This window comes from Salvelinus namaycush, chromosome 5 (assembly GCF_016432855.1).
Source record: "Salvelinus namaycush isolate Seneca chromosome 5, SaNama_1.0, whole genome shotgun sequence".
Taxonomy (NCBI): Eukaryota; Metazoa; Chordata; class Actinopteri; order Salmoniformes; family Salmonidae; genus Salvelinus; species Salvelinus namaycush.
The window spans coordinates 62,833,977-62,861,207 of NC_052311.1; the positions used below are offsets into that span (position 1 = coordinate 62,833,977).

Genomic DNA, 27,231 nt, shown 5'->3' on the forward strand with positions numbered 1-27,231 from the left:
ACACATTAAACTGTCACTTAGAATGGTGGTTGTCACTCAGAGTGAGTGAGGGTGTTTTGCAGCAGGCAGAGCAGAGCTGTGTGTGTTTCATGTGTGGGTCTTGTGATCGTAACAAGCTCTTTAAGTAGAGAATTAACCATTGGCGCTACAGATGTGTGCACAGAGTGAGAACGATTGTGTGTGCATGTATGTGTGTCTGTGTGTTTGTGTATATTTTGGTGTTGTAACGTATCCTCCCGTCCTTTAGGTGGCGAGCAGGCAGCCAGCAGACCGTTCTCTATGAGGAGCAGTAGAAGATGCCGGCTCTGCCAGCGCTGCTGCTGTCGATACACTTCTCCTCCTTCCTGCTAGTTACCATGGCACCACGCTCCGGAAGCCAGGCCGCCCTGCTCTCCTCCGTCCGGATGGGTGAGTGTCCATCTATCAATCATCCATCCATCCATCCCTCCCTCCTTCCATCCCTTGATCACCCTCAGGTATCTGTCTCCCCCTCCTCGCCCGGTGTCTCACCTCCCTCCACCAGGACACACCCACTCACTCACCTGGCCTTCACACCCCTCGTAAATACTCTGCTTGTCTCTTCTCTTTTTGTCTTACTGTCTAATGGTGAGTAACATCAATGTTTTCTCCCGTTCCATATCTCCGTCTCCCTCCCTCCCCATGTAGCTGCGATCCTGGATGACCAGTCAGTGTGTGGGCGTGGGGAGCGGCTGGCTCTGGCCCTGGCCAGGGAGAACATCAACAGTGTGATGGAGGGAGGGGCCAGAGCCCGTGTGGAGGTGGACATATTCGAACTGCAGAGGGACTCCCAGTATGAGACCACTGACACCAGTGAGTAACACCACTACAGACCACTAAGACCAGTACTGACTAGGCTGCAAATCCAAGATGGCGTAGCAGTCGGACGTGTGTTTGTCTTTGTCTTATCCCGTGTATATCGTTTTTTAAATTTTTAATTTTAAACTCAACTTCTATCTACGAACTAAATATATTTTCCTGCAAACTTTCCTGCAACCTTTCCTGCAACCCGCCTCACCCAATGTGGTACGGATCTGCTATTTTTATTCCTTATAACTGGAACCTCCATAACTGGAACCTAACTGGAACCTCCAGGAGCTAGCCAGCTAACTATCTACTAGCTATTAATTATTGTTAGCCACGGCTAGCGGTCTTCACCTTTAGCTCGGACACCAGCCAGCTTTAGCTCGGACAATACCTGCCAGTCTGCACAGCACGATGTCAACCCAGAGCATATCAGATTGCTTCTCTCTACCACATCACCGGATTCCTGCCGCAAGCTCTGGACCATTATACTGGATCATCGCAGCTAGCTAGCTGCAACCGAGTGGCTACTGTTAGCTGACGCCTCTGTCCCGAAGCAAGCACTAGTTAGCCTTGAGCTAGCCTCAAGCTAGGCCCATATACCAGCTAATTGTTGGGCTACAATGCCTCTTTGCCAATTGGCCTGGACCCTTTCTTGTCGTGTCAGACAATTACTGGTCTGCCGACGTAATTGTCCGATGTGGTTTCAACAGCCCCGGCCCGCTGGCTTTCTGAACCCTATTTCTCCCGCTCGCCTAGCGTAGTAGCAACTACCGAACGGCTCCCGGACTCACCTATTGCTGCAAAATGGACCCTATGATCCCTCTGCTACACAGCGGATGCCCGCTGGACTGTTTCAATAACATGGTACCTCATTCTGTTTATCTGTCGGCCCCAGCCTCGAACTCAGGTCCTGTATGTACCTAACTGACCCGCTCTGCCCATTCATCGCCATTTACCTGTTGTTGTCTTAGCTCTCCCGATCAACACCTGTGATTGCTTTATGCCTCTCTCTAATGCCAATATGCCTTGTCTACTGCTGTCTCAGCTAGTTCTTATTGTTTTATTTCACTGTAGAGCCCCCAGTCCCGCGCAACATGCCTTAGATAGCTCTTTTGTCCCACCCCCACACATGCGGAGCCTCACCTGGCTTAACTGGTGCCGCCAGAGATGCAACCTCTCTCATCGTCACTCAACGCCTAGGTTTACCTCCACTGTACTCACATCAAACTATACCCTTGTCTGTACATTATGCCCTGAATCTATTCTACCACCCCCAGAAATCTGCTCCTTTGATTCTCTGTTCCAAGCGCACTAGACGACCAGTTCTTATAGCCTTTAGCCGGACCCTTATCCTACTCCTCCTCTGTTCCTCTGGTGATGTAGAGGTTGGTTTCATGCATGTTAACATCAGAAGCCTCCTCCCTAAGTTTGTATTATTCACTGCTTTAGCACACTCCGCCAACCCTGATGTCCTAGCCATGTCGGAATCCTGGCCACCAAAAATTCTGAAATGTCCATCTCCAACTACAACATTTCCCGTCAAGATAGAAATGCCAAAGGGGGCAGAGTTGCAATCTACTGCAGAAATAGTCTGCAGAGTTCTGTCATACTATCCAGGTCTGTACCCAAACAGTTTGAGCTTCTACTTTTAAAAATCCACCTTTCCAGATATAAGTCATGCCGCTTGTTATAGACCCCCCTCAGCCCCCAGCTGTGCCCTGGACACCATTTGTAAATTGATTGCCCCTCATTTATTTCAGAGTTCGTAGTGTTAGGTGACCTGACTAAAGGATGCCTGGTTGTTCTTTAAAAGTGCTTTCCTCACCATCTTAAATAAGCATGCCCCATTTAAAAAATGTAGAACTAAGAACAGATATAGCCCTTGGTTCACTCCAGATTTGACTGCCCTTGACCAGTACAAAAACATCCTGTGGCGTACTGCATTAGCATCGAATAGCCCCCGCGATATGCAACTTTTCAGGGAAGTTAGGAACCAATATACACAGTCAGTTAGGAAAGCAAAGGCTAGCTTTTTCAAACAGAAATTTGCATCCTGTAGCACAAATTCCCAAAAGTTTTGGGACACTGTAAAATCCATGGAGAATAAGAGCACCTCCTCCCAGCTGTCAACTGCACTGAGGCTAGGAAACACTGTCACCACCGATACATCTACGATAATTACATCTACAATATTACAGTACTGTGCAGCCGTCTTCATCGACCAGGCCAAGGCTTTAACTCTGTCAATCACCGCATTCTTAATTGGCAGACTCAATAGCCTTGGTTTCTCAAATGACTGCCTAGCCTGGTTCACCAACTACTTCTCAGATAGAGTTCAGTGTGTCAAATCGGAGGGCCTGTTGTCCAGACCTCTGGCAGTCTCTATGGGGGTGCCACAGGGTTCAATTCTCGGGCCGACTCTTTTCTCTCTATACATCAATGATGTCGCTCTTGCTGCTGGTGATTCTCTGATCCACCTCTATGCAGACGACACCATTCTGTATACCTCTGGCCCTTCTTTGGACACTGTGTTAACAAACCTCCAAAGGAGCTTCAATGCCATACAACACTCCTTCCGTGGCCTCCAACTGCTCTTAAACGCTAGTAAAACTAAATGCATGCTCTTCAACCGATCGCTGCCCGCACCCGCCCGACTAGAATCACTACTCTGGATGGTTCTGACTTAGAATATGTGGACAACTACAAATACCTAGGTGTCTGGTTAGACTGTAAACTATCCTTCCAGACTCACATTAAGCATCTCCAATCCAAAATGAAATCTAGAATCGGCTTCCTATTTTGCAACAAAGCCTCCTTCACTCATGCTGCAAAACATACCCTCGTAAAACTGACTATCCTACCGATCCTTGACTTCGGCGATGTCATTTACAAAATAGCCTCCAACACTCTACTCAGCAAATTGGATGTAGTCTATCACAGTGTCATCCGTTTTGTCACCAAAGTCCCATGTACTACCCACCACTGCGACTTGTATGCTCTCGTTGGCTGGCCCTCGTTTCGTATTCGTGGCCAAGCCCACTGGCTCCAGGTCATCTATAAGTCTTTGCTAGGGAAAGCCCCACCTTATCTCAGCTCACTGGTCACCATAGCAACACCCACCCATAGCACGCTCTCCAGCAGGTATATTTCACTGGTCTTCCCCAAAGCCAACACCTCCTTTGGCCACCTTTCCTTCCAGTTCTTTGCTGCCAATGACTGGAACGAATTGCAAAAATCACTGAAGTTGGAGACTTATATCTCCCTCACTAACATTAAGCATCAGCTGTCAGAGCAGCTTACCGATCACTGCACTTGTACACAGTCCATCTCTAAATAGCCCACCAAACTATCTCATCCCAATATTGTTCTTTATTTTTGCTCTTTTGCACCCCAGCACCCCAATCTCTACTTGCACATCATCCTCTGCATATCTATCAGTCCAGTGTTAATGATAAATTGTAATTATTTCGCCACTATGGCCTATTTATTGCCTTACCTCCCTAATCTTACTACATTTGCACACACTGTATATATTTTTTTCTATTGTGTTATTGACTGTACGTTTGTTTATCCCATGTGTAACTCTGTGTTGTTGTTTGTGTCACACTGCTTTGCTTTATCTTGGCCCGGTCACAGTTGTAAATGAGAACTTGTTCTCAACTGGCATACCTGGTTAAATAAAGGTGAAATAAATAAAAATTTAATTAAGACCAGTACTGACCTGTACAGACCAGTAATACCAGTACTGACTAGCAAGACTAGTAATACCAGGAGAGACCAGTACAGACCAGTAATACCAGTAAAGACCAGTACAGATCAGTAATACCAGTACAGACCAGTACTGACCAGTAATAATACCAGGACAGACCAGTACAGACATGCACTGACCAGTAATACCAGAAGAGACCAATACTGACCAGTAATATCAGTACAGACCAGTACAAACCAGTACTGACCAGTAATACCAGTAGAGACCAATACTGAACAGTAATACCAGTAAAACCAGTAGAAATCAATACAGACCATTACTGACCAGTAATACCAGTAGAGACCAATACTGACCTGTAATACCAGTAAAACCAGTAGAGACCAGTGCTGACCAGTAATACCAGTAGAGACCAGTACTGACCAGTAATATCAGTACAGACCAGTGCAGACCAGTACTGACCAGTAATACCAGTAGAGACCAATACTGACCAGTAATACTGTAGAGCCCAGTACTGACCAGTAATAATACCAGTACAGACCAGTACAGACCAGTACTGCTCAGTAATACCAGTACAGACCAGTAATACCAGTACAGACCATTACTGACCAGTAATACCAGTACAGACCCGTACAGACCAGTAATACCAGTACAGACCATTACTGACCAGTAATACCAGTACAGACCCGTACAGACCAGTAATACCAGTACAGACCATTACTGACCAGTAATACCAGTACAGATCAGTACAGACCAGTACTGAACAGTAATACCAGTACAGATCAGTACTGACCAGTACAGACCAGTACAGACCAGTACTACAGACTTTATGTACAAAATAGATTGAGGATTTCATTCAGTAGTTTATGTGTATTAGCTCACAGACCAATGACTTCTATCAGGATACAGACACTTGCTGTTCCCGTTGCAAGAAGTCACCACCCTGCCGCTGGCCACAGCGAGCTGGAGGGAGAAGTGACTGTGTGTGGAGGTGTGTGAATGTACAGTACAGTGTGTGTGTGTGTGTGTGTGTGTGTGCTTGTGTGTGGCTTTATTCATGTGTGTATGTGTGTGTGTGTGTGTGTGTGTGTGTGTGTGTGTGTGTGTGTGTGTGTGTGTGTGTGTGTGTGTGTGTGTGTGTGTCTTTGTGTGTGTGTCTTTGTGTGTCTGTGCTTGTGTGTGGCTTTATTCATGTGTGTGTGTGTGTGTGTGTGTGTGTGTGTGTGTGTGTGTGTGTGTGTGTGTGTGTGTGTGTGTGTGTGTGTGTCCTTGACCAGTGGGCAGGACACTCTGACAGGCGTATCTTACAGCTGTAGCTGTATGAGGCACACACATGGAGGACGGTTATGGAGGACGGAGAGATGTAGGGGAATGAAATGGAGCCCAGGGTGAATCTCAGTAGTCTGAAGCAGCTTCCTCTCCTCATCTCATTTCCTTCAGCAGAACTGACATGAAGATGCACCATATACAGTGCCTTGCAAAAGTATTCATCCCGCTTGGCGTTTTTTCCTATTTTGTTGCATTACAACCTGTAATTTAAATAGATTTTCATTTGGATTTCATGTAATGGACATACACAAAATAGTCCAAATTGGTGAAATTAAATGAAAAAAATTACTTGTTTCAAAAATTATAAAAGATAAAAAATGGATAAGTGGTGCGTGCATATGTATTCACCCCCTTTGCTATGAAGCCTCTAAATAAGATCTGGTCCAACAAATTACCTACAGAAGTCACATAATTAGTTAAATAAAGTCCACCTGTGTGCAATCTAAGTGTCACATGATCTTTCGCATGATCTCAGTATAAATACACCTGTTCTGAAGGCCCCAGAATCTGCAACACCACTAAGCAAGGGACACCACCAAGCAAGCGGCACCATGAAGACCAAGGAGCTCTCCAAACAAGTCAGGGACAAAGTTGTGGAGAAGTACAGATCAGGGTTGGATTCTAAAAAAATATCAGAAACTTTGAACATCCCACAGAGCACTATTAAATCCATTATTAAACATTTTTAAGAATATGGCACCACAACAAACCTGCCAAGAGAGGGCCGCCCACCAAAACTCACGGACCAGGCAAGGAGGGAATTAATCAGAGAGGCAACAAAGAGACCAAAGATAACCCTGAAGGAGCTGCAAAGCTCCACAGCGGAGATTGGAGTATCTGTCCATAGGCCACTTTAAGCCGTACACTCCACAGAGCTGGGCTTTACGGAAGAGTGTCCAGAAAAAATGCCATTGCTTAAAGAAAAAAATAAGCAAACACGTTTGGTGTTCACCAAAAGGCATGTGGGAGACTCCCCAAACATATGGAAGAAGGTGCCCTGGTCAGATGAGACTATAATGTAGCTTTTTGGCCATCAAGGAAAACGCTATGTCTGGCGCAAACCCAACATCTCCCATCTCCCATCACCCCGAGAACAACATCCCCACAGTGATGCATGGTGGTGGCAGCATCATGCTGTGGGGATGTTTTTCATCGGCAGGGACTGGGAAACTGGTCAGAATTTAAGAAATTATGGATAGCGCTAAATACAGGGAAATTCTTGCGGGAAACCTGTTTCAGTCTTCCAGAGATTTGAGACCTGGACGGAGGTTCACCTTCCAGCAGGACAATGACCCTAAGCATACTGCTAAAGCAACACTTGAGTGGTTTAAGGGGAAACATTTAAATGTCTTGGAATGGCCTAGTCAAAGCCCAGACCTCAATCCAATTGAGAATCTGTGGTATGACTTAAAGATTGCTGTAGACCAACAGAACCCATCCAACTTGAAGGAGCTGGAGCAGTTTTGCCTTGAAGAATGGGCAAAACTCCCAGTGGCTAGATGTGCCAAGCTTTTAGAGACATATCCCAAGAGACTTGCAGCTGTAATTGCTACAAAGTATTGACTTTGGGGGGGTGAATAGTTATGCACGCTCAAGTTTTCTGTTTTTTTGTCTTACTTCTAGTTTGTTTAACAATGAAAAATATTTAGCATCTTCAAAGTGGTAGGCATGTTGTGTAAATCAAATTATACAATCCCCCAAACAATCAATTTTAATTTCAGGTTGTAAGGCAACAAAATAGGAAAAATGCCAAGGGGAGTGAATACTTTCGCAAGCCACTGTACTTACTGTAGCCCCATGATGTGTGCGATTATTGCCCCCTGTCAATCATTGACTCTCGTTTCCCTGTTACTGTCTAGGTTCAACAGCCATGGTTACTGTGACACAGTGCAGTGTGGCAGGAAGACATGTTGGCCTTAATCAGTATGTCAGTGGCATTGATCAGTAACAGGAGCTGATCATTGAGCAATATGTTATTAACTATGAGACAGAACAGACTGACTTACAGACTGACTGACAGACTGAACACGCCCTAACAGTAGGCAAGATGGAGTTTCCACCTTGCTGCTATGTTTCCATCCTTTCCCCATCAGCAGTCACTAAGGAAAATAGATCATTTTAAGGTGTAGGCAATGGTTAGGTTCCACTCTACAAACCCACTCCCTTCCCTCTGCCCGTGAAGGGAAGGTGGCATAATGGAACCAAGCCAGAGGGTTAAACACTTTTCTAAACAAGAAAACAAGGAGTGAGTAAGAGTTCTGAGGTCCAGAAGCATTAGAAACAATAGACTGCACTTCAACATTTATAGCAACAGACAACAAAGATAGTAATACATTCCCACCAGACTAACAGAGCACCCAGACAAAAGTGATTTATTTTAAGAGACTTACAGCTGGTTGAATCCTGTTCCTCTGTCTCTCTCTCCTCTCAGTGTGCCAGATTCTACCTAAAGGAGTGGTGTCTGTGATAGGCCCTGCCAACAGCCCTGCTTCTGGCTCTACTGTCAGTCATATATGCGGAGAGAAGGAGGTGAGTGGCACACACATACATACATACTCTCTCTCTCTCTCTCTCGCTCTCTCTCTCTCGCGCGCTCTCTCTCGCGCTCTCTCTCTCGCGCTCTCTCTCTCGCGCTCTCTCTCGCTCTCTTTTTTTGTTCATCGTTACAGTGTCAGGAGATTGAGTCTCCCAGGGGAGCTAAATCTCTCCTCATGTAATTAACCATCAACCACTTCTTCCATCTGTTTTCTCTTTACTCCCTTTGGCCTTTTATCCCTTCTCACTCTGTTCTCCTCTTCCCCGCCTCTCCTCATTTCTGTTTCCTCCCACCATCTTTCTGTTTTCTATACTGGTCCTTTGATATCATTGCCTTCTCTGCTCTTCCTTCCTTTCTCTCGCTACTTCCTTTATACTCTCCTTCCCTCTCCTCTCCTCTCCTCTCCTCTCCTCTTCCTCTCTCCTCTCCAGATCCCACATGTAAAGATAGGTCCAGAGGAGACTCCCAGGTTGCCCTACCTGCGTTTTGCCTCGGTCAGTCTGTACCCTAGCAACGAGGACATGAGCCTGGCCGTGGCAGCCATCCTGCGATCCTTCAGCTACCCCTCAGCCAGCCTGGTCTGCTCCAAGGCCGAGTGTGAGTACTGTGTGCACACGCATGTAGATGTATTTGTGTGTTTATTTAAATTATTATGACATTAAAAAAAAACGTTTTACTGCTATTTCTCCCCATTTGGTAGTTAGTCTTGTCCCATCGCTGCAACTCCCATATGGACTCGGGAGAGGCGAAGGTCGAGAGCCATGTGTCCTTCCGAAACACGACCCCACCAAGCCGCACTGCTTCTTGACACACTGCTCGCTTAACCTGGAAGCCAGCCGCACCAATGTGTCGGAGGAAACACCATACAGCTGTCGACCGAAGTCAGCCTGCAGGCACCCGGACGCCACAAGGAGTTGCTAGAGCGCGATGGGACAAGGACATCCCAGCCGGCCAAACCCTCCCCTAACCCGGACCACTTGTACGCTGCCTCAATGGTCTTCCGGTCGCGACACAGCCCGGGATCGAACCCGGATCTGTGGTGACGTCTCTAGCACTGCGATGCAGTGCCTTAGACCACTGCACCACTCAGGAGGCCCTGTGTGTGTGCCTTTGTGTGTGTGTGTGTTCGTGCAACTCACACTCTCTGTGCGAGCTCACGGCATCTTGGCACGTTCACACTGTCTGGGCGATTATGACCGTCCCCTGCTGTTAGACACTCATTCTGACAGGCTGCTCTTATTAAAGTTCTAAACTGTACATGCAAACAACACAACTTGTGGTCCATACAAATCACACTCCAACAGTATCTACCTCTTACTCATCCTCCAGCACTTGGCCAGACAGTCAACCACCTGTCAGGCTCCTGATACAGTATAAAGACTGAGAGCAACTTACAATTGTTAGAGCTATCAGACTATTGATTTAATGATTGATGCACAGTAATTATTCCAAAGAGCTGTAATCCTGTTTCAGTCTCAGAAAATGAAGAGCTCCTCTCCTCTTCATAGACTTGCCACTTTGAACATGAGACCCTTTGAAACTGCACAGCGATATAATCAGTGATTTTGATGTGATACACAGGCCTACTTCCTTCCTTCCATTTGCTGATGTGAGATGTGTCTCATGTTGATGTGAGACTTGTGTCTATTTGATGTGTTCACAAAAAGCTTTTCTATTTGGAAGAGGTTTTAAAAGCAACAGGTACGGTAGTCATGGTGATATAGTGATTGCCGGTGCAGATGAGGCTCTATATTTGTCTGGGAAGTGATCTCCTCAAGGTTACCGTTACCCACACACTCTCTGACCCACTTGGCTGTGGGAGCTATCGCTGTGCCGAGCTGCTGGTTGCCATGACTGCAGAAAAGGTGCTACCTGACACTCAACAGGCTGACTGCCTGACTCCCTCCACACACACGTACGTACAGTCAGTGTGCTGCAGAGCGATAGACGATTAACACACCATGGTTACAACCAACAGGGGTTTTCATGTTTTTCCCTCTACCTCCGTCGAGTGTCTTTCAGGATAAGTGGACGTTATGTGTGAGAGCGAGAGAGGGCCGCCGTCCATCACATATCAGATGTAGTGATGAGTAAAGCAAGGAGACCAAGACGGTTTTGTTTTTTCTTCTTATAGTGTCCATTCGGTTGCTGCATGGACAAAGATGTTTTATGTTGATTTCCAGGCATTTTCCTTTTTTTTTTCACTGAAATGTTTTTGGGGAGGTTTCCTTCTCTAGTTATGTATGGGTCACGTCCAGCTATTAATCTAGTGCCATTATGCAGTTTTTATGAGATGGATGAGGTCAGAGGAAGGCGAAGAGAGAGGGACGTGGTAAAAAGGATCGAGAAAGAGGAAGCAAGAGCTGAAGAGAGGAATAGAGGGACGGGGGAGAGATTATGAGAAAGGAGAGCAAAGGGGAGAGTGACCAGGATAGGAAAAGAAAGAGAGAGAGATACAAAAGAGCAAGAGCAAAAGATGGAGAGGTTAGCGAAAGAGAGACAGAAGGAGAGGTTAGGTTAGTGAGAAAGTGTGATAAAGAGAGAGAGCAGTTAGAGAGAGACAGAAGGAGAGGTTAGTGAGAAAGTGTGATAGAGAGAGAGCAGTTAGATAGAGACAGAAGGAGAGGTTAGGTTAGTGAGAAAGTGTGATAAAGAGAGAGAGCAGTTAGAGAGAGACAGAAGGAGAGGTTAGGTTAGTGAGAAAGTGTGATAAAGAGAGAGAGCAGTTAGAGAGAGACAGAAGGAGAGGTTAGGTTAGTGAGAAAGTGTGATAAAGAGAGAGAGCAGTTAGAGAGAGACAGAAGGAGAGGTTAGGTTAGTGAGAAAGTGTGATAAAGAGAGAGAGCAGTTAGAGAGAGACAGAAGGAGAGGTTAGGTTAGTGAGAAAGTGTGATAAAGAGAGAGAGCAGTTAGAGAGGGACAGAAGGAGAGGTTAGGTTAGTGAGAAAGTGTGATAAAGAGAGAGAACAGTTAGAGAGGGACATGAGGAGGGGTTAGGTTAGTGAGAAAGTGTGATAAAGAGAGAGAGGAAGCTAGAGAGAGACAGAAGGAGAGGTTAGGTTAGTGAGAAAGTGTGATAAAGAGAGAGAGCAGTTAGAGAGAGACAGAAGGAGAGGTTATGTTAGTGAGAAAGTGTGATAAAGAGAGAGAACAGTTAGAGAGAGACAGGAGGAGAGGTTATGTTAGTGAGAAAGTGTGATAAAGAGAGAGAGCAGTTAGAGAGAGACAGAAGGAGAGGTTAGGTTAGTGAGAAAGTGTGATAAAGAGAGAGAGCAGTTAGAGAGAGACAGAAGGAGAGGTTATGTTAGTGAGAAAGTGTGATAAAGAGAGAGAGGAAGCTAGAGAGAGACAGAAGGAGAGGTTAGGTTAGTGAGAAAGTGTGATAGAGAGAGAGCAGTTAGAGAGAGACAGAAGGAGAGGTTATGTTAGTGAGAAAGTGTGATAAAGAGAGAGAACAGTTAGAGAGAGACAGGAGGAGAGGTTATGTTAGTGAGAAAGTGTGATAAAGAGAGAGAGGAAGCTAGAGAGAGACAGAAGGAGAGGTTAGGTTAGTGAGAAAGTGTGATAAAGAGAGAGAGCAGTTAGAGAGAGACAGAAGGAGAGGTTAGGTTAGTGAGAAAGTGTGATAAAGAGAGAGCAGTTACAGAGAGACAGAAGGAGAGGTTAGGTTAGTGAGAAAGTGTGATAAAGAGAGAGAGCATATAGAGAGACAGGAGGAGAGGTTAGGTTAGTGAGAAAGTGTGATAAAGAGAGAGAGCAGTTAGAGAGAGACAGGAGGAGAGGTTAGGTTAGTGAGAAAGTGTGATAAAGAGAGAGAGCAGTTAGAGAGAGACAGAAGGAGAGGTTAGGTTAGTGAGAAAGTGTGATAAAGAGAGAGAGAGAGCAGGTAGTGAGAGACAGGAGGAGAGGTTAGGTTAGCGAGAAAGTGTGATAAAGAGAGAGAGGAAGCTAGAGAGAGACAGAAGGAGAGGTTAGGTTAGTGAGAAAGTGTGATAAAGAGAGAGAGCATATAGAGAGACAGGAGGAGAGGTTAGGTTAGTGAGAAAGTGTGATAAAGAGAGAGAGCAGTTAGAGAGAGACAGAAGGAGAGGTTAGGTTAGTGAGAAAGTGTGATAAAGAGAGAGAGCAGTTAGAGAGAGACAGAAGGAGAGGTTAGGTTAGTGAGAAAGTGTGATAAAGAGAGAGAGCAGTTAGAGAGGGACATGAGGAGGGGTTAGGTTAGTGAGAAAGTGTGATAAAGAGAGAGAGCAGTTAGAGAGAGACAGAAGGAGAGGTTAGGTTAGTGAGAAAGTGTGATAAAGAGAGAGAGCAGTTAGAGAGAGACAGAAGGAGAGGTTAGGTTAGTGAGAAAGTGTGATAAAGAGAGAGAGCAGTTAGAGAGAGACAGAAGGAGAGGTTAGGTTAGTGAGAAAGTGTGATAAAGAGAGAGAGGAAGCTAGAGAGAGACAGAAGGAGAGGTTAGGTTAGTGAGAAAGTGTGATAAAGAGAGAGAGAGCAGTTAGAGAGAGGCAGAAGGAGAGGTTAGGTTAGTGAGAAAGTGTGATAAAGAGAGAGAACAGTTAGAGAGAGACAGAAGGAGAGGTTAGGTTAGTGAGAAAGTGTGATAAAGAGAGAGAGAGCAGTTAGAGAGAGACAGAAGGAGAGGTTAGGTTAGTGAGAAAGTGTGATAAAGAGAGAGAGCAGTTAGAGAGAGACAGAAGGAGAGGTTAGGTTAGTGAGAAAGTGTGATAAAGAGAGAGAGGAAGCTAGAGAGAGACAGAAGGAAAGGTTAGGTTAGTGAGAAAGAGAGAGAGAGCAGTTAGAGAGAGACAGAAGGAGAGGTTAGGTTAGTGAGAAAGTGTGATAAAGAGAGAGAGCATATAGAGAGACAGGAGGAGAGGTTAGGTTAGTGAGAAAGTGTGATAAAGAGAGAGAGCAGTTAGAGAGGGACATGAGGAGGGGTTAGGTTAGTGAGAAAGTGTGATAAAGAGAGAGAGCAGTTAGATAGAGACAGAAGGAGAGGTTAGGTTAGTGAGAAAGTGTGATAAAGAGAGAGAGACGAAGCTAGAGAGGAAGTATTGATTTTTCTCCTCCTTCAAACTAATTAACGTTTTTGGCCTGGTTCAGTGATTACCACACTGCTTACCGTCCTGCTCTCTGGGAGCCTCCTGTCCCTCCCTCCCTTCTCTCTCTCCCCTCTGGCTCCCTGTGAAGCTCCCCAGACGCTGGTAGCTCCTTTTATTTACTTATCTAGCAGCGTTTTACTAGAGAATATAGAATTAGAATGGGAATTCGAATTTATATTCTAAACCCCAAGGACCTTTCCATAGTGTTTGGCCCAGGGACTAGCTACAGTACTGCATATACGCAGTACAGAATACTTTGAGGAACGAACGCATCATGTGTTGATGCATCATGTCGTCACCGGAGACGTTTGATATTGTGAATGCCAATGGGAGAGAAAGAAGTAGACGTTCATTTAGCTTTTCTGTTTGGCTTGTCCCTAGTGGGTCTTGTTGCTATGTACGTGGCTAAGTAATTACCAGGCCGTTCGTAGTGGATTGGTGGGTCAGTTTTTTAAAATTGCTTTCAACCACATCGTCTCTCTCAGAATAGGATACATTTCACAGTGTGTCACGGTTGTCGTAAGAACTGGACTAAGGCGCAGCGTACGTAGAGTTCCACATCTTTAATATAAAGTGAAACTTAAGCAATAAATGAACAACGAAACGTGACTACGAAAAAAGAAATAGCTACTTAAATATGATCCCCAATTAGAGACAACGATTACCAGCTGCCTCTAATTGGGAATCATACAAAACACCAACATAGAAAAATAAACTAGAACACAACATAGAAATAATAAACTAGAATACCCCCTAGTCACGCCCTGACCTACTATACCATAGAGAAACAATGGCTCTTTATGGTCAGGGTGTGACACAGTGCTGTACAATATATATGCAATAGGCAACAATGTCAAATTCTAGATATTCTATGTCAATGCCACAATGGAGGGTTAGCACAATATAATTATTGAATCTCCCCAGAACCTGATTTATAGGATATCTTGTTAGAACTACCAGTATAGCACACTTTCTATGTATTTTACAATGCCAATCTCCAACATCCCATGTTCGTTTGTGGGATGTTAAATTAAGTCTCAAAATGTCTCTGTTATTCTACCCCTTCTCTTCCCCTTCTCTCCGGCTCTCTCCCGGCTCCGCCCCTCAGGCCTTCTGCGATTGGAGGAGCTAGTGCGGCGCTTCCTGATCTCCAGGGAGACGCTGTCAATCAGGATGCTGGATGACAGCCTGGATCCCACCCCTCTGCTGAAGGAGATACGAGACGACAAGGTGGCCACCATCATCATCGACGCCAACGCCTCCATCTCCTACCTCATCCTCAAAAAGGTCAGGGGTCATGCGATCAAGTTGTCGCATGTAGAGCACAAACAGATCTGAGATCAGGCTGAGAAGTTGTACCTATTGACTGATTTAGTATCAGGGCCCATGGTATATTAATCTGATCCTAGATCTGTGGTCTGGGTCTACTTCTAGCTCAAGAACAATTTGACTGATGATTGTTGCTTGCTGGATACAGGACAGTAATGCAGAGAACCCTGTGAAGTTATACAAGGAGCAACAATGGTTCAATTATCTTAAGCAGCTTAAATCATACTGACAGCTTGTCTATTTGACATGCGGTAATCCATATTCAGTGGTGTTATGATGATGTATATTGTACAGCCTGTAGCAACAGCAGTCAGAGCACAGGAGTGACTCAGAGATTGGCCTTTATATAGAACTGTGTCTGTCTGTCTGTCAGTACATGCATTACCACTGCTCTCTGCTTCTCTGCTCTCTCTGCTCTGTCTACTCTCTGCCTTAAGCTTTATTGTGTAAGTTTGACAATTTAACACTGTGGTTGTGGTAAGCTCTCTCTTTCCATCCCTCTCTCTCTTGTCATCCCTCTCTCTCTTTCTCTCTGCTTCTGCCTCACTCTGTCTCCTACCACTACCCCATCTATCTTCCCCCCTCTTCTCTCTTACTTTCTATCTCGCTCTCCTTCTCTCTGTCTCCCCTCCCTCCTTCGCTTCTCTCTCTCTCCGCAGGCATCAGAGTTGGGGATGACATCAGCGTTTTACAAGTACATCCTCACCACCATGGTAAGAACGCAACAACGCCTCTTAGCATTCCTGCCATCTTTCCACCTTTCCTCTCCTCCGTGCACTTCCTTCCTTCCGCCTCCTTCCCACTCCCTTTCTTTGTCCCTGGGTATGTGTGAGGGACGGGGCCAGAGGCGTGCCAAGTGGGAGAAACACATTACAACACACAGAAAGAAATACACTACATGACCAAAGGTTTGTGGACACCTGCTCCCTGAACATCTCATTCCAAAATCATGGGCATTAATATGCAGTTGGTCCCCCCTTTGCTGCTATAACAGCCTCCACTCTTCTGGGAAGGCTTTCAACTAGATGTTGGAACATTGCTGCGGGGACTTACTTCCATTCAGCCACAAGAGCATTAGTGAAATCGGGCTCTGATGTTGGGCGATTAGGCCTAGCTCGCTGTTGGTGTTCCAATTCTTCCCAAAGGTGTTTGATGGGGTTGAGGTCAGGGCTCTGTGTAGGCCAGTCAAGTTCTTCCACACCGATCTCGTCAAACCATTTCTGTATGGACCTTTGTGCACTCGCTTTGTGCACAGAGGCAATGTCATGCTGAAACAGGAAAGGGCCTTCCCCAAACTGTTGCAACAAAGTTGGATGCACAGAAGTGTCTAGAATGTCATTGAATGCTGTAGCATGAAGATTTCCCTTCGCTGGAACTAAGGGGCCTAGCCCGAACCATGAAATCCGGGGCAGCTCTAGTAGGGCAGAAATTGAACAAACTGAGTTGTTGGGAAGGTGCCACTTTGAAAGTCACTGAGCTCTTCAGTAAGTCTGTTCTACTGCCAATGTTTGTCTATGGAGATTGCATGGCCGTGTGCCCGATTTTATACACCTGTCAGCAATGGGTGTGGCTGAAATATATATAGTGTATTAAAAAATAGGAGTTTAAATATTTTTTTATATAATTAATTGAGGTTAAATATCTTCATATCTTCAGAAATGATAAGTGATGTAAATCTCAACCGTTTCTCTTTTCCAGTGATGAAGACATAGATGTCTCATGGCATGGTGGGGTATGCAAAATGATATCTTGAATGTTTTGGCATTCAGGTCCAAAAAGTCACATTCTAAGCACTACACGGGCAAATATGTATGGAAGGTTCGTTCAAATCAAAAAGGTTGCTGTCAAAAATGGATTGAATTCAAATGGATTTACCCTGAAGACATTTCAAATGTTATGTTCTCAAATGTATTTTAAATTTTTTACATTATTTATTTCACACCATATAAACATACACAAACAAGTTACAGACACACACAAAAAACAACTACATCTCCTCTGCCCAGTCCTGCATGCTCACACCTCCATCCCTAGTGCCTGTATTATTGTTTGTCACGTGGCCTTAAATTGTACCAAATAGTTTTTCTCGTCAGTGCCTTGAACCGCTGCGCCACTCGGGAGACCTAAATACAGTATGCAGACAGAAGGCTTAAAAGTTTATATTGTAATACTTCTGATAGCCAATTTTCTATCTCCACCTGTAACTTTTGGACTTGATAGCATTCCCAGAAAGCATGGATTATTGAATCATTGTTAGTTTTCCACATGAATTTTGTATAATAGAATCTATACGTTAGATGAAACTGGATTAATGGTAAATGTTCGTTAACTGTAGTTTTATTAGTTTGCTCTGATGTCCAAAAGATTTCAAATGGAAATTTCTTGATATGTAACTTTCAAGTTCCATGTATTTGAAACTATCTACATTCGGTCAGTCCAAAATTACTTTTTCATTCTGTCAAGGAAATAAATGTATTTCCTGTTACCAAGTCATTTACGGTTTCCATGCCTTTAGTTTTCCATGTGGACCAATTTATTGGTGAATTCTGAAAAGCTATCCACGTATTGTTCCATAAGGTTGTGTTTTTAGGGAGTGATTTAGGTTCTTGTAGAATACGGTACATTTTCTTCCATATTGTTAGTGTTCTTCACTATGAAGTTGTTCATGTTCTTAGCTTTATCCTTTGAAAATAGACACGTAAAAAGATTCTGGGGATGAGCATGTGCATCCTCAATATGTACCCATTGTTCTGCTTTAGTGCATTCAACTATATGTTGCAAGTCAAATCCTTTGGTAGTGATTTGATACAATTCCAAGTCTGGAATGTTAAAACCACCCCCAGGCTTAGGAAGATGTAAAACGCTCCTTTTTATTCTATTACATTTATTAGCCCATATAAAGTCTATTATGACTGTGTATACTTTTTTAAAGATGGCAGGGAAACCGTCAGTGACTTGGTAACAGGAAATCTTCAGTGGGTAATTGGTATTACCAAAAATAAATATAAAACTTTGGGAGCCATGCCATTCTAGAGGTTTATTTTGCCTGTAAGATTTATGTGAAAATTATTCTATTGAATTAGATTTGCTTTCATATTGTTGAATAATAGAATAAAATGATCTTTATATATTTGTTGTTAATTGTCACTTATTAATAACTTCTTCTTAATAGGGGGCACTGTTTTCACTTTGGGGAAAAATCGTGCCCAAATTAAACGCCCTCGTACTCTGTTCTAGATCATACGATATGCATATTATTATTACTATTGGATAGAAAACACTCTGAAGTTTCTAAAACTGTTTGAATTATATCTGTGAGTAAAACAGAACTCATTTGGCAGCAAACTTCCAGACAGGAAGTGAAAATTCTGAAAATGGGTGTCTGTGTAAGGCCTTGCCTATTCAATTGCCTTATATTTATGGTCCTGTATGCACTTCATACGCCTTCCACTAGATGTCAACAGGCAGTAGAATGTTGAATGGGGTGTCTAGCTTGATGTGAGACCGAATGAGAGCTTTTGGAGTGACAGGTCCGCCTAATTGGCAGTATTTTGCTGCGCACTAGAGAGCACCATATTCTTTTCTGAAATGCGTTAGGTAGACACAACGAAATGCTCCGTCTTGGACGTTATTGGATACATATGAGAAAAACATCATAAAGATGGATTTTCAACTGAGTTTGACCAGTTTATTTGACGTTTATTGTGACTTTTGGAATTTTTCGTTCCATGTGCCAAGAGTTCTTGGACATGTGCGCTCCACCATGCTAGCCAAAGTTGCTAATTCGACAGAAGAAATGGACATTCTAAAACAAAACAACGATTTATTGTGGAACTAGGACTCCTTGCACTACATTCTGATGGAAGATCATCAAAGGTAAGAGAATATTTATGATGTTATTTCATATTTTTGTGGAATATGTTGGCTCCAACATGGCGGAGAATGGCTGGGCGCTGTCTCAGATTATTACATGCTGTACTTTGTACTAAAGTTATTTTTTTTAAATCTAACACAGCGGTTGCATTAAGAACCAGTGTATCTTTCATTTGCTGTACAACATGTATTTTTTAGCAAAGTTTATGATGAGTTCTTTGGTTAGATTACGTGACTGTCCAAAATTTCTCCGGACAATTTGGTGCATTTTGGCGCCGTATTCACAATGTAAAACCAGGATTTGTAGCTATAAATATGCACATTTTCGAACAAAACATAAATGTATTGTATAACATGATGTTATAAGACTGTCATCTGATGAAGTTGTTCAAAGGTTAGTGATTAATTTTATCTCTATTTGTGGGTTTTGTGAAAGCTACCTTTGCGGTGGAAAAATGGCGGTGTGTTTTTGGATATTGTGGTGAGCTAACATAAATATATGTTGTGTTTTCGCTGTAAAACACTTAAAAAATCGGAAATATTGGCTGGATTCACAAGATGTTTATCTTTCATTTGCTGTACAACATGTATTTTTCATAAATGTTTTATGAGTATTTATGTATTTCACGTTGCTCTCTGTAATTATTCTGGCTGTTTTGGTGCTATTTGTGACGATGGCTGCAATGTAAAACTACGATTTATACCTATAAATATGCACATTTTTGAACAAAACATAAATGTATTGTATAACATGATGTTATAAGACTGTCATCTGATGAAGTTGTTCAAAGGTTAGTGATTAATTTTATCTCTATTTGTGGGTTTTGTGAAAGCTATGTTTTTCGGTGAAATAATGGCGTTGTGTGTTTGGCTATTGTGGTGAGCTAACATAAATATATATTGTGTTTTCGCTGTAAAACATTTTAAAAATCGGAAATGTTGGCTGGATTCACAAGATGTTTATCTTTCATTTGCCGAATTGGACTTGTGATTTCATGAAATTATATTATATGATATCCCTGTGGCGCTAGGCTAGGCTATGCTAGTCAGCTTTTTTGATGAGGATGATCCCGGATCCGGGAGGGGGGGTCGGTAGAGGTTTTAAGCAACGTAAGTATATTTTTTATGGTCCACTTAAAGGATTGCTGTAGATAGTGAGTTATTTTTTATTTTTTTCCATTTGACATTATTTTGCTTTTTTCCATGTACATTTTAAATACTGAGATTTTTGAGAGAGTTTTCAATATTTGTCAAGTATATCAGGAGATCATCTGCAAATAAGTTTAGTTTATATTCATGTTTACCAATACTGATACCTGTTACGTTTGGGTCCTGTCTAATTATTTCTGCAAGTGGTTCAATTGCCAGTGCAAACAGGAGGGGGGAGAGGGGATATCCCTGTTTTGTGCCCCTTTCTAAAGCAAGTTCATCAGATAATGTATTATTTGTAGAGATTACATTTAAATTTGCCTTTTGTATTACTAAGTCTGTCAATCTTATCGAATGCTTTATTTATTAAGTCAGCTGCTAAAATAATAGTTCCTTTCTGGATTTGATCTAATATCGCTTAAATTCTATTAAAAAACACCAGATTTTCCTATGGTGGGATATACAGTACAATGAAATCAATGTGTATTTTTCACCATGTAAGGTACAAGGGAAAATGATGTATTCTTATTTATCAGGATGCCTACATCTCTGCGGTTACTACAGTACGTGGCAGCATAGGCCTCTCCAACTCAGCTCTTTAAATGTTCAATTTCTCCTTTAAACATTTTTTACTCTGCAAGAAAACCACATCTAATGACAATCTTTTCAAGTGTTCGAGAACCATATGCTTTTACCCCCATCATTCTATGTGATAAGTTGGATTTTGTTGGCCATGTATAGAATCAAAGTTAACCTTAACTGTTTCGTCTATCATTGAAGAACCAAGTAAAACATTTTAGCAGACATGACATATGAGGGCGGTAGGCATTCCATAGAATAGAAGGATCATAGTATAAATACAGTACATAGTTATTGTATACATTACATATATAGAGTGTGTGGGCTGAGCAGATATTTAACAAAACACACAAAAAAACATGAAGCAAAGTACTTGAGGCTCTATGGCTCTATGCCTTTTAGGGCTTTTTAGCTCTGACACCTGTCCTAATGTACCAAAATAACTGTGGATAATACATTGTACATACATTGTACATACATTTGAAGAAAGACTGCCACTTAAGTACTGTGGTTGGTTTGTATTACCTTATAAATTAAATGTAAGTATAGTGGCTGGTGGGGTCTACTTAGGGTGAGTGGGTCCTCTGAGAGACTGAAATGGAGGCCCCAGGCACACCTCCGAGAAGTGTCTGATGCCCTCCCAGTCACCCCCTCCCAATCCCCCTGATATAGCCCTTCTCCATTCTCACTAATAACCACCATTAAATCTTAAAACAAGGAATAGTAATGGTAATAATGATTCAATAACCTTTTCTAATCTGTCCAGAACTCTTATTCATTTTACAACGAATTTACAAGTCATAAAAAAATAAATACAATTACATTGTATTATAATTAAGTTCTTCTTTCTCTCTCCCAAACCAAATTCATCCCTCTCCACCTCCCCCTCCCTGTTCTCACCCCTTTACCACACCCAAGCCAAGCTTGTCCCCACCTCCCCTCCTTGTCCTCCCTTACCCACCCAGGCCAAGTTTATCCCAACCTCTGTCTCCCGCTTCTTCTAAAACGCATTTACACCCCTCTATACATGTACTGTAACTACTCATCCATTCTCCTTCATTCACACACAACCTATACCCTATGCCTCCGCACACCCATGTTCTCCTGCCCTTCTACACATATTCATATTCACTCTCCCATTCATATGCATAGACACATACCCACACATACACCCACTCACACCCTCTCGCCCACACATCCATTATTATTTACAATTGTTGACTTACATGCTATATTTCCTCTTTTATATTGTATTTTCAGTGTCCATGTTTCCCATTGGCATTGGCTAATTCAATTGTTACTTCCTAGAGAAGAACAGTTAATTGGGGACAATAGAGTCTAGATTGTATTGGAAGGAGGGGGAAGGAATATTGTCTCAATTTACGATAAGTTGGTCTGGGGCATCCCTGTTTGTAGCCTAGTGTGCTTATCTGTTTTTTCCCACTTCTGCCTCTCCTCAGGGCACTGGGCTCTCTTTCAACTGGAAAGGTTTCTTGCAGCCAGTTCAGGGCTTCATCAGCGCTTGTGAACTCATTCTCTGTGTTCCCTTCCATACCTACAGTACTGCCGGGAATCAGAGTTGAGACTTGATTCCTTTTTCCTCCGGTGACTGTCTGATCGAAATGAATTGCTTGCGTTTGTTTTACAGTTTAGAAGACAGGTCCTGGACGAATCAAAAGGACTGGCCGTGGACCTTGATCTCTTTATAACCCTGTGCCCTCAGAATGTTGAATTTAGTCTGATAGTTCCACAGATTAAAGATTGCCAAGCGAGGGTATTTAGCATTCTTCTGTTTCACGCTGATCTGATGTCTTCGCTCCAGATCTTCCGGTAATAGATCCACACTAAGCTCCTCCAATATTAGCTTGATCACATAGCTGGAAAGGTCTGCTTTTTTCTTGTCTTATGGTAGGGACAATATTCTCGTATTATTTTGTCTCAATCTGTTTTCTAGCTGATCCAGTTCATCTTCTAAAGTTTGCACCTTTGTTTCCAGAAGGCCAATTTTATTGTTTCATCCACGCGCCCTCCCTGTATATGCATAGCTTACATGATAGAATCTACTTTTTTAACAACCGATTATAACTGTTGTTTGTTTTGTGAGAACTGGATATTCTTCAGCTGTTCGTTGCTCTCATTTGCATCTCCAAGTTGTTCTTTGTCTTTTCCTCTAAGGGAAGCCATGGCTTGTTGAGTTTGAGTCTCAGCTTAGTTTTACTCACAGATTGGTTCGCTGTTGTGTATAACTGACCAGCTACTTGGGGATATATTGATCTATCGATTTTAAAGGCTTAATGTAAACTATGTTGTCTTGCCTCTACATATATTCACAGTTTTGATGGTACTAAACAGAGCTACTATCTCCCATGCGTCGAAGGGGGTACGCGCATACTCTGTCTCGCTCTCTGTTTCTGTTTCTGAGATTTCATACACGTCACTCACCCAACATATCATCTCCTCATCCTCTCCCAGGACTTCCCCCTGCTGAGGCTGGATGACATAGTCGATGACCAGTCCAACATCATAGGGTTCTCCATGTTCAACACCACCCATCCGTTCTACCTGGAGTTCATCAGGAGTCTCAACCTGTCCTGGAGGGAGGGCTGTGATCTCATCTACCCCGGGCCTGCGGTATGTTCTACCAGGGTGTTACATTCACACATCCCTGTGTCAGCTGGTGCATACCTTGTTTTAACTGAGAAATTGTATGGTAATAAGTGTTACTTCCTGGTGTGTAGGTATCAAATGGTCCATATGGACGCTTGTCTCATTGAATCACCAAATACAGACACCATAATGGAATAAGGTTATTACTATATTATGAACCATGTTACCCCTTCCTCCCTCCTGCAATTCCTTATCCACCACCCCTCTTCTCCTCCCTCCTGCAACTCTCTTCTCCTCCTGCCCATTTCTCCTCTCTTTCCCCGGTGCACCTCCTTCTCCCCCTCCAGTTGTCGTCAGCGTTGATGTTTGACGCGGTGCACGTTGTGGTGGGGGCGGTGAGGGAGCTCAACAGGAGTCAGGAGATTGGAGTCAAACCTCTCAGCTGCACCTCTCCTCAGATCTGGCAACACGGCACCAGCCTCATGAACTACCTACGCATGGTCAGTACACACACACACACACACACACACACACACACACACACACACACACACACACACACTCACACTCACACTCACACTCACACTCACACTTAACTTAATTTTGAGTCTTCATTTGACAAAGAAGATAGTTGTTTCTTCTCATACCAATATATCTGCCATTTAGATACCAATGGCAGCCACATTGTTAAACAAGTCACCAGCAACTACAGCATATCAGTCCGTCACACTCCTGTCCTGCCCACCATGTCGTTGTGTTGGGTCACACTCCTGTCCTGCCCACCATGTCGTTGTGTTGGGTCACACTCCTGTCCTGCCCACCATGTCATTATGTTAGGGTCCAGTGTTGTTGGTAATAGGTGGTTGTGTCTGTCTGTCTGTCTGTCTGTCATCTGGCACTCCTCCTCCCTTGTTATTCTTTGTTATTTGACGAGGTTGGTTGTCTGTGTGTCTCATTGACGAGCTGTCTTCATGGCTGCCTGTGCTCCATCTCTCTTTGTCTCCTCGGTACAGGCCTGTTATCTGTCTCTGTTATCAAACCACTGCCTGTGCTCCATCTCTCTTTGTCTCCTCAGTACAGGCCTGTTATCTGTCTCTGTTATCAAACCACTGCCTGTGCTCCATCTCTCTTTGTCTCCTCAGTACAGGCCTGTTATCTGTCTCTGTTATCAAACCACTGCCTGTGCTCCATCTCTCTTTGTCTCCTCGGTACAGGCCTGTTATCTGTCTCTGTTATCAAACCACTGCCTGTGCTCCATCTCTCTTTGTCTCCTCAGTACAGGCCTGTTATCTGTCTCTGTTATCAAACCACTGGGTGTGTTCCATCTTCACCACCACTCCATTCATCTTAGCTCTATCAAGCTCTGTCAGCTCTGTCACACTGTGTACTAGATATGTGTAGTGTAAGTATATTGTTCTCTCTCTTTGTCTCTCTGTATCGCTGTCTCTCTCTCTCTCTCCCTCTCTCTCTGTCTTTCTCTCTTGTACCTTTTTCTCTTTCTCTCTCAATTCATTAAATTCCATACAATTCAAATTAGCTTTATTGGCTTCATAAATAATATTTCTCTCTCGCTCTCGCTCTCTGTCTGTCGCTGTCTCTGTCTCTGTCTCTGTCTGTCAGGTGGAGTATGACGGTCTGACAGGCCATGTGGAGTTCAACAGTAAAGGACAGAGGACCAACTACACCCTGCGGATTCTGGAGAAACACCGCAGGGGTCACAGAGAGGTCAGAGGGCACTGGGATTATAGAGAAACAGAGTTTGACACAAAACAGCTTCTGTGTTGACAGTAATCCTTCATAACAGTGACATTCTAGCCTTATAATTAGAATTGGTTATGCTATGGAAGTGCTTTGTGATTAGCTAGCTACAGTATGTATTTAGCTATAACACCAGCTGAGGACTAAAGGCTAAATCGAACAGCAAAATCAATGGTTGTTTTTTGGGTTGACATTTGTGATACGAGACTCCAAGGGGATCTCCAAAAATGTAGCACTCGTATTCTAATTAGATGGTTTTCCATCTAAACGTGAAGGACTTTAACGTTCTACATTTCAAACACAGTGAGGGTGCTGACATCTATCTACAACGCTCCTAGAAATATAGGGCTTTAGAAAAAAATGATAATTCTATCTTTATTAGAGCCATTTACAGCTATCTGACCCATAGAGAGATGTATGTGATCATATAGTTTATCTTCATATAGTTTATCAAAGTGCCTTGGGCTTGTCCTCTGGAATCTAGTTCCTTCTTGTTTTACACTGTCACATGATTTACTGTACCTCCTGTATAATCACACACATCCTGCAATTATTATCCTCTCTCTTTCTCTCTCTCAGATTGGTATCTGGTACTCCAACAACACACTGGCTATGAACGCCACCAGTCTGGACATCAACGTCTCGGAGACACTGGCCAACAAGACCCTCATCGTCACCACCATACTGGTGAGGTCAAACTCTTTATCGTAACCACCATACTGGTGAGGTCAAAACCTTCATTATGACCACCATACTGGTGAGGTCAAAACTGTTATCATGACCACCACACTGAAGAGGCCAAAACCTTTATTATGACCACCATACTGGGGAGGTCAAAACCTTTATTATGACCCCCATACTGGTGAGGTCAAAACCTTTATTATGACCACCATACTGGTGAGGTCAAAACCTTTATTAAGACCACCACACTGAAGAGGTCAAAACCTTTATTATGACACCCATACTGGTGAGGTCAAAACCTTTATTATGACACCCATACTGGTGAGGTCAAAACCTTTATTATGGCCACCATACTGAAGAGGCCAAAACCTTTATTATGACCATCATACTGGTGAGGTCAAAACCTTTATTATGGCCACCATACTGGTGAGATCAAAACCTTTATTATGGCCACCATACTGGTGAGGTCAAAACCTTTATTATGACCACCACACTGGTGAGGTCAAAACCTTTATTATGACCACCATACTGGTGAGGTCAAAACCTTTATTATGACCACCATACTGGTGATGAGAAAACCTTTATTATGACCACCATACTGGTGAGGTGAAAACCTTTATTATGACCACCACACAGAAGAGGTCAAAAACTTTATTATGACCCCCATACTGAAGAGGTCAAAAACCTTTATTATGACCACCATACTGGTGGGGTCAAAACCTTTATTATGACCACCACACTGGTTAGGTCAAAACCTTTATTATGACCCTCACACTGGTGAGGTCAAAACCTTTATTATGACCATCATACTGGTGAGGTCAAAACCTTTATTATGACCACCACACAGAAGAAGTCAAAACCTTTATTATGACCCCCACACTGGTGAGGTCAAAACCTTTATTATGACCATCATACTGGTGAGGTCAAAACCTTTATTATGACACCCATACTGAAGAGGTCAAAAACCTTTATTATGACCACCATACTGGTTAGGTCAAAACCTTTATTATGACCACCATACTGGTTAGGTCAAAACCTTTATTATGACCACCACACTGGTGAGGTCAAAACCTTTATTATGACCACCACACTGGTGAGGTCAAAACCTTTATTATGACCACCATACTGGTTAGGTCAAAACCTTTATTATGACCACCACACTGAAGAGGTCAAAACCTTTATTATGGCCACCATACTGAAGAGGCCAAAACCTTTATTATGACCACCATACTGAAGAGGCCAAAACCTTTATTATGGCCACCATACTGAAGAGGCCAAAACCTTTATTATGACCACCACACTGGTGAGGTCAAAACCTTTATTATGACCCCCATACTGAAGAGGCCAAAACCTTTATTATGACCACCATACTGAAGTGGCCAAAACCTTTATTATGACCACCATACCGAAGAGGCCAAAACCTTTATTATGGCCACCATACTGAAGAGGCCAAAACCTTTATTATGACCACCACACTGGTGAGATCAAAACCTTTATTATGACCACCATACTGAAGAGGTCAAAACCTTTATTATGACCACCACACTGAAGAGGCCAAAACCTTTATTATGACCCCCATACTGGTGAGGTCAAAACCTTTATTATGACCCCCATACTGAAGAGGTCCAACCCTTTATTATGGCCACCATACTGAAGAGGTCCAAACCTTTATTATGGCCACCATACTGGTGAGGTCAAAACCTTTATTATGACCACCATACTGATGAGGTCAAAACCTTTATTATGACCATCAT

General features: G+C 43.2%; 1 protein-coding gene across 1 annotated transcript; it reads left to right on the forward strand.

Moving 5' to 3' along the window:
* Positions 1 to 251: 251 nt before the first annotated feature.
* Positions 252 to 25,507, forward strand: LOC120047242 (glutamate receptor ionotropic, kainate 5-like). Its single transcript, XM_038992771.1, has 10 exons — positions 252 to 408; positions 667 to 831; positions 8,292 to 8,389; positions 8,828 to 8,993; positions 14,610 to 14,788; positions 15,490 to 15,543; positions 22,904 to 23,062; positions 23,386 to 23,538; positions 24,659 to 24,763; positions 25,376 to 25,507. Exons 1-10 carry the CDS (start codon positions 297 to 299, stop codon positions 25,505 to 25,507), a joined length of 1,323 nt encoding a protein of 440 aa, XP_038848699.1. The 5' UTR covers positions 252 to 296.
* The last annotated feature ends 1,724 nt before the right edge of the window (positions 25,508 to 27,231 follow it).

What these genes read in the sequence shown, in the direction of transcription:
- LOC120047242 (XM_038992771.1), top strand. Translation starts at nt 297, where the DNA reads ATGCCGGCTCTGCCAGCGCTGCTGCTGTCGATACACTTCTCCTCCTTC. An exon ending in GCTCTCCTCCGTCCGGATGG is followed by an intron (nt 409 to 666) that starts GTGAGTGTCCAT and finishes CTCCCCATGTAG; the next exon opens with CTGCGATCCTGGATGACCAG. An exon ending in ACCGCAGGGGTCACAGAGAG is followed by an intron (nt 24,764 to 25,375) that starts GTCAGAGGGCAC and finishes TCTCTCTCTCAG; the next exon opens with ATTGGTATCTGGTACTCCAA.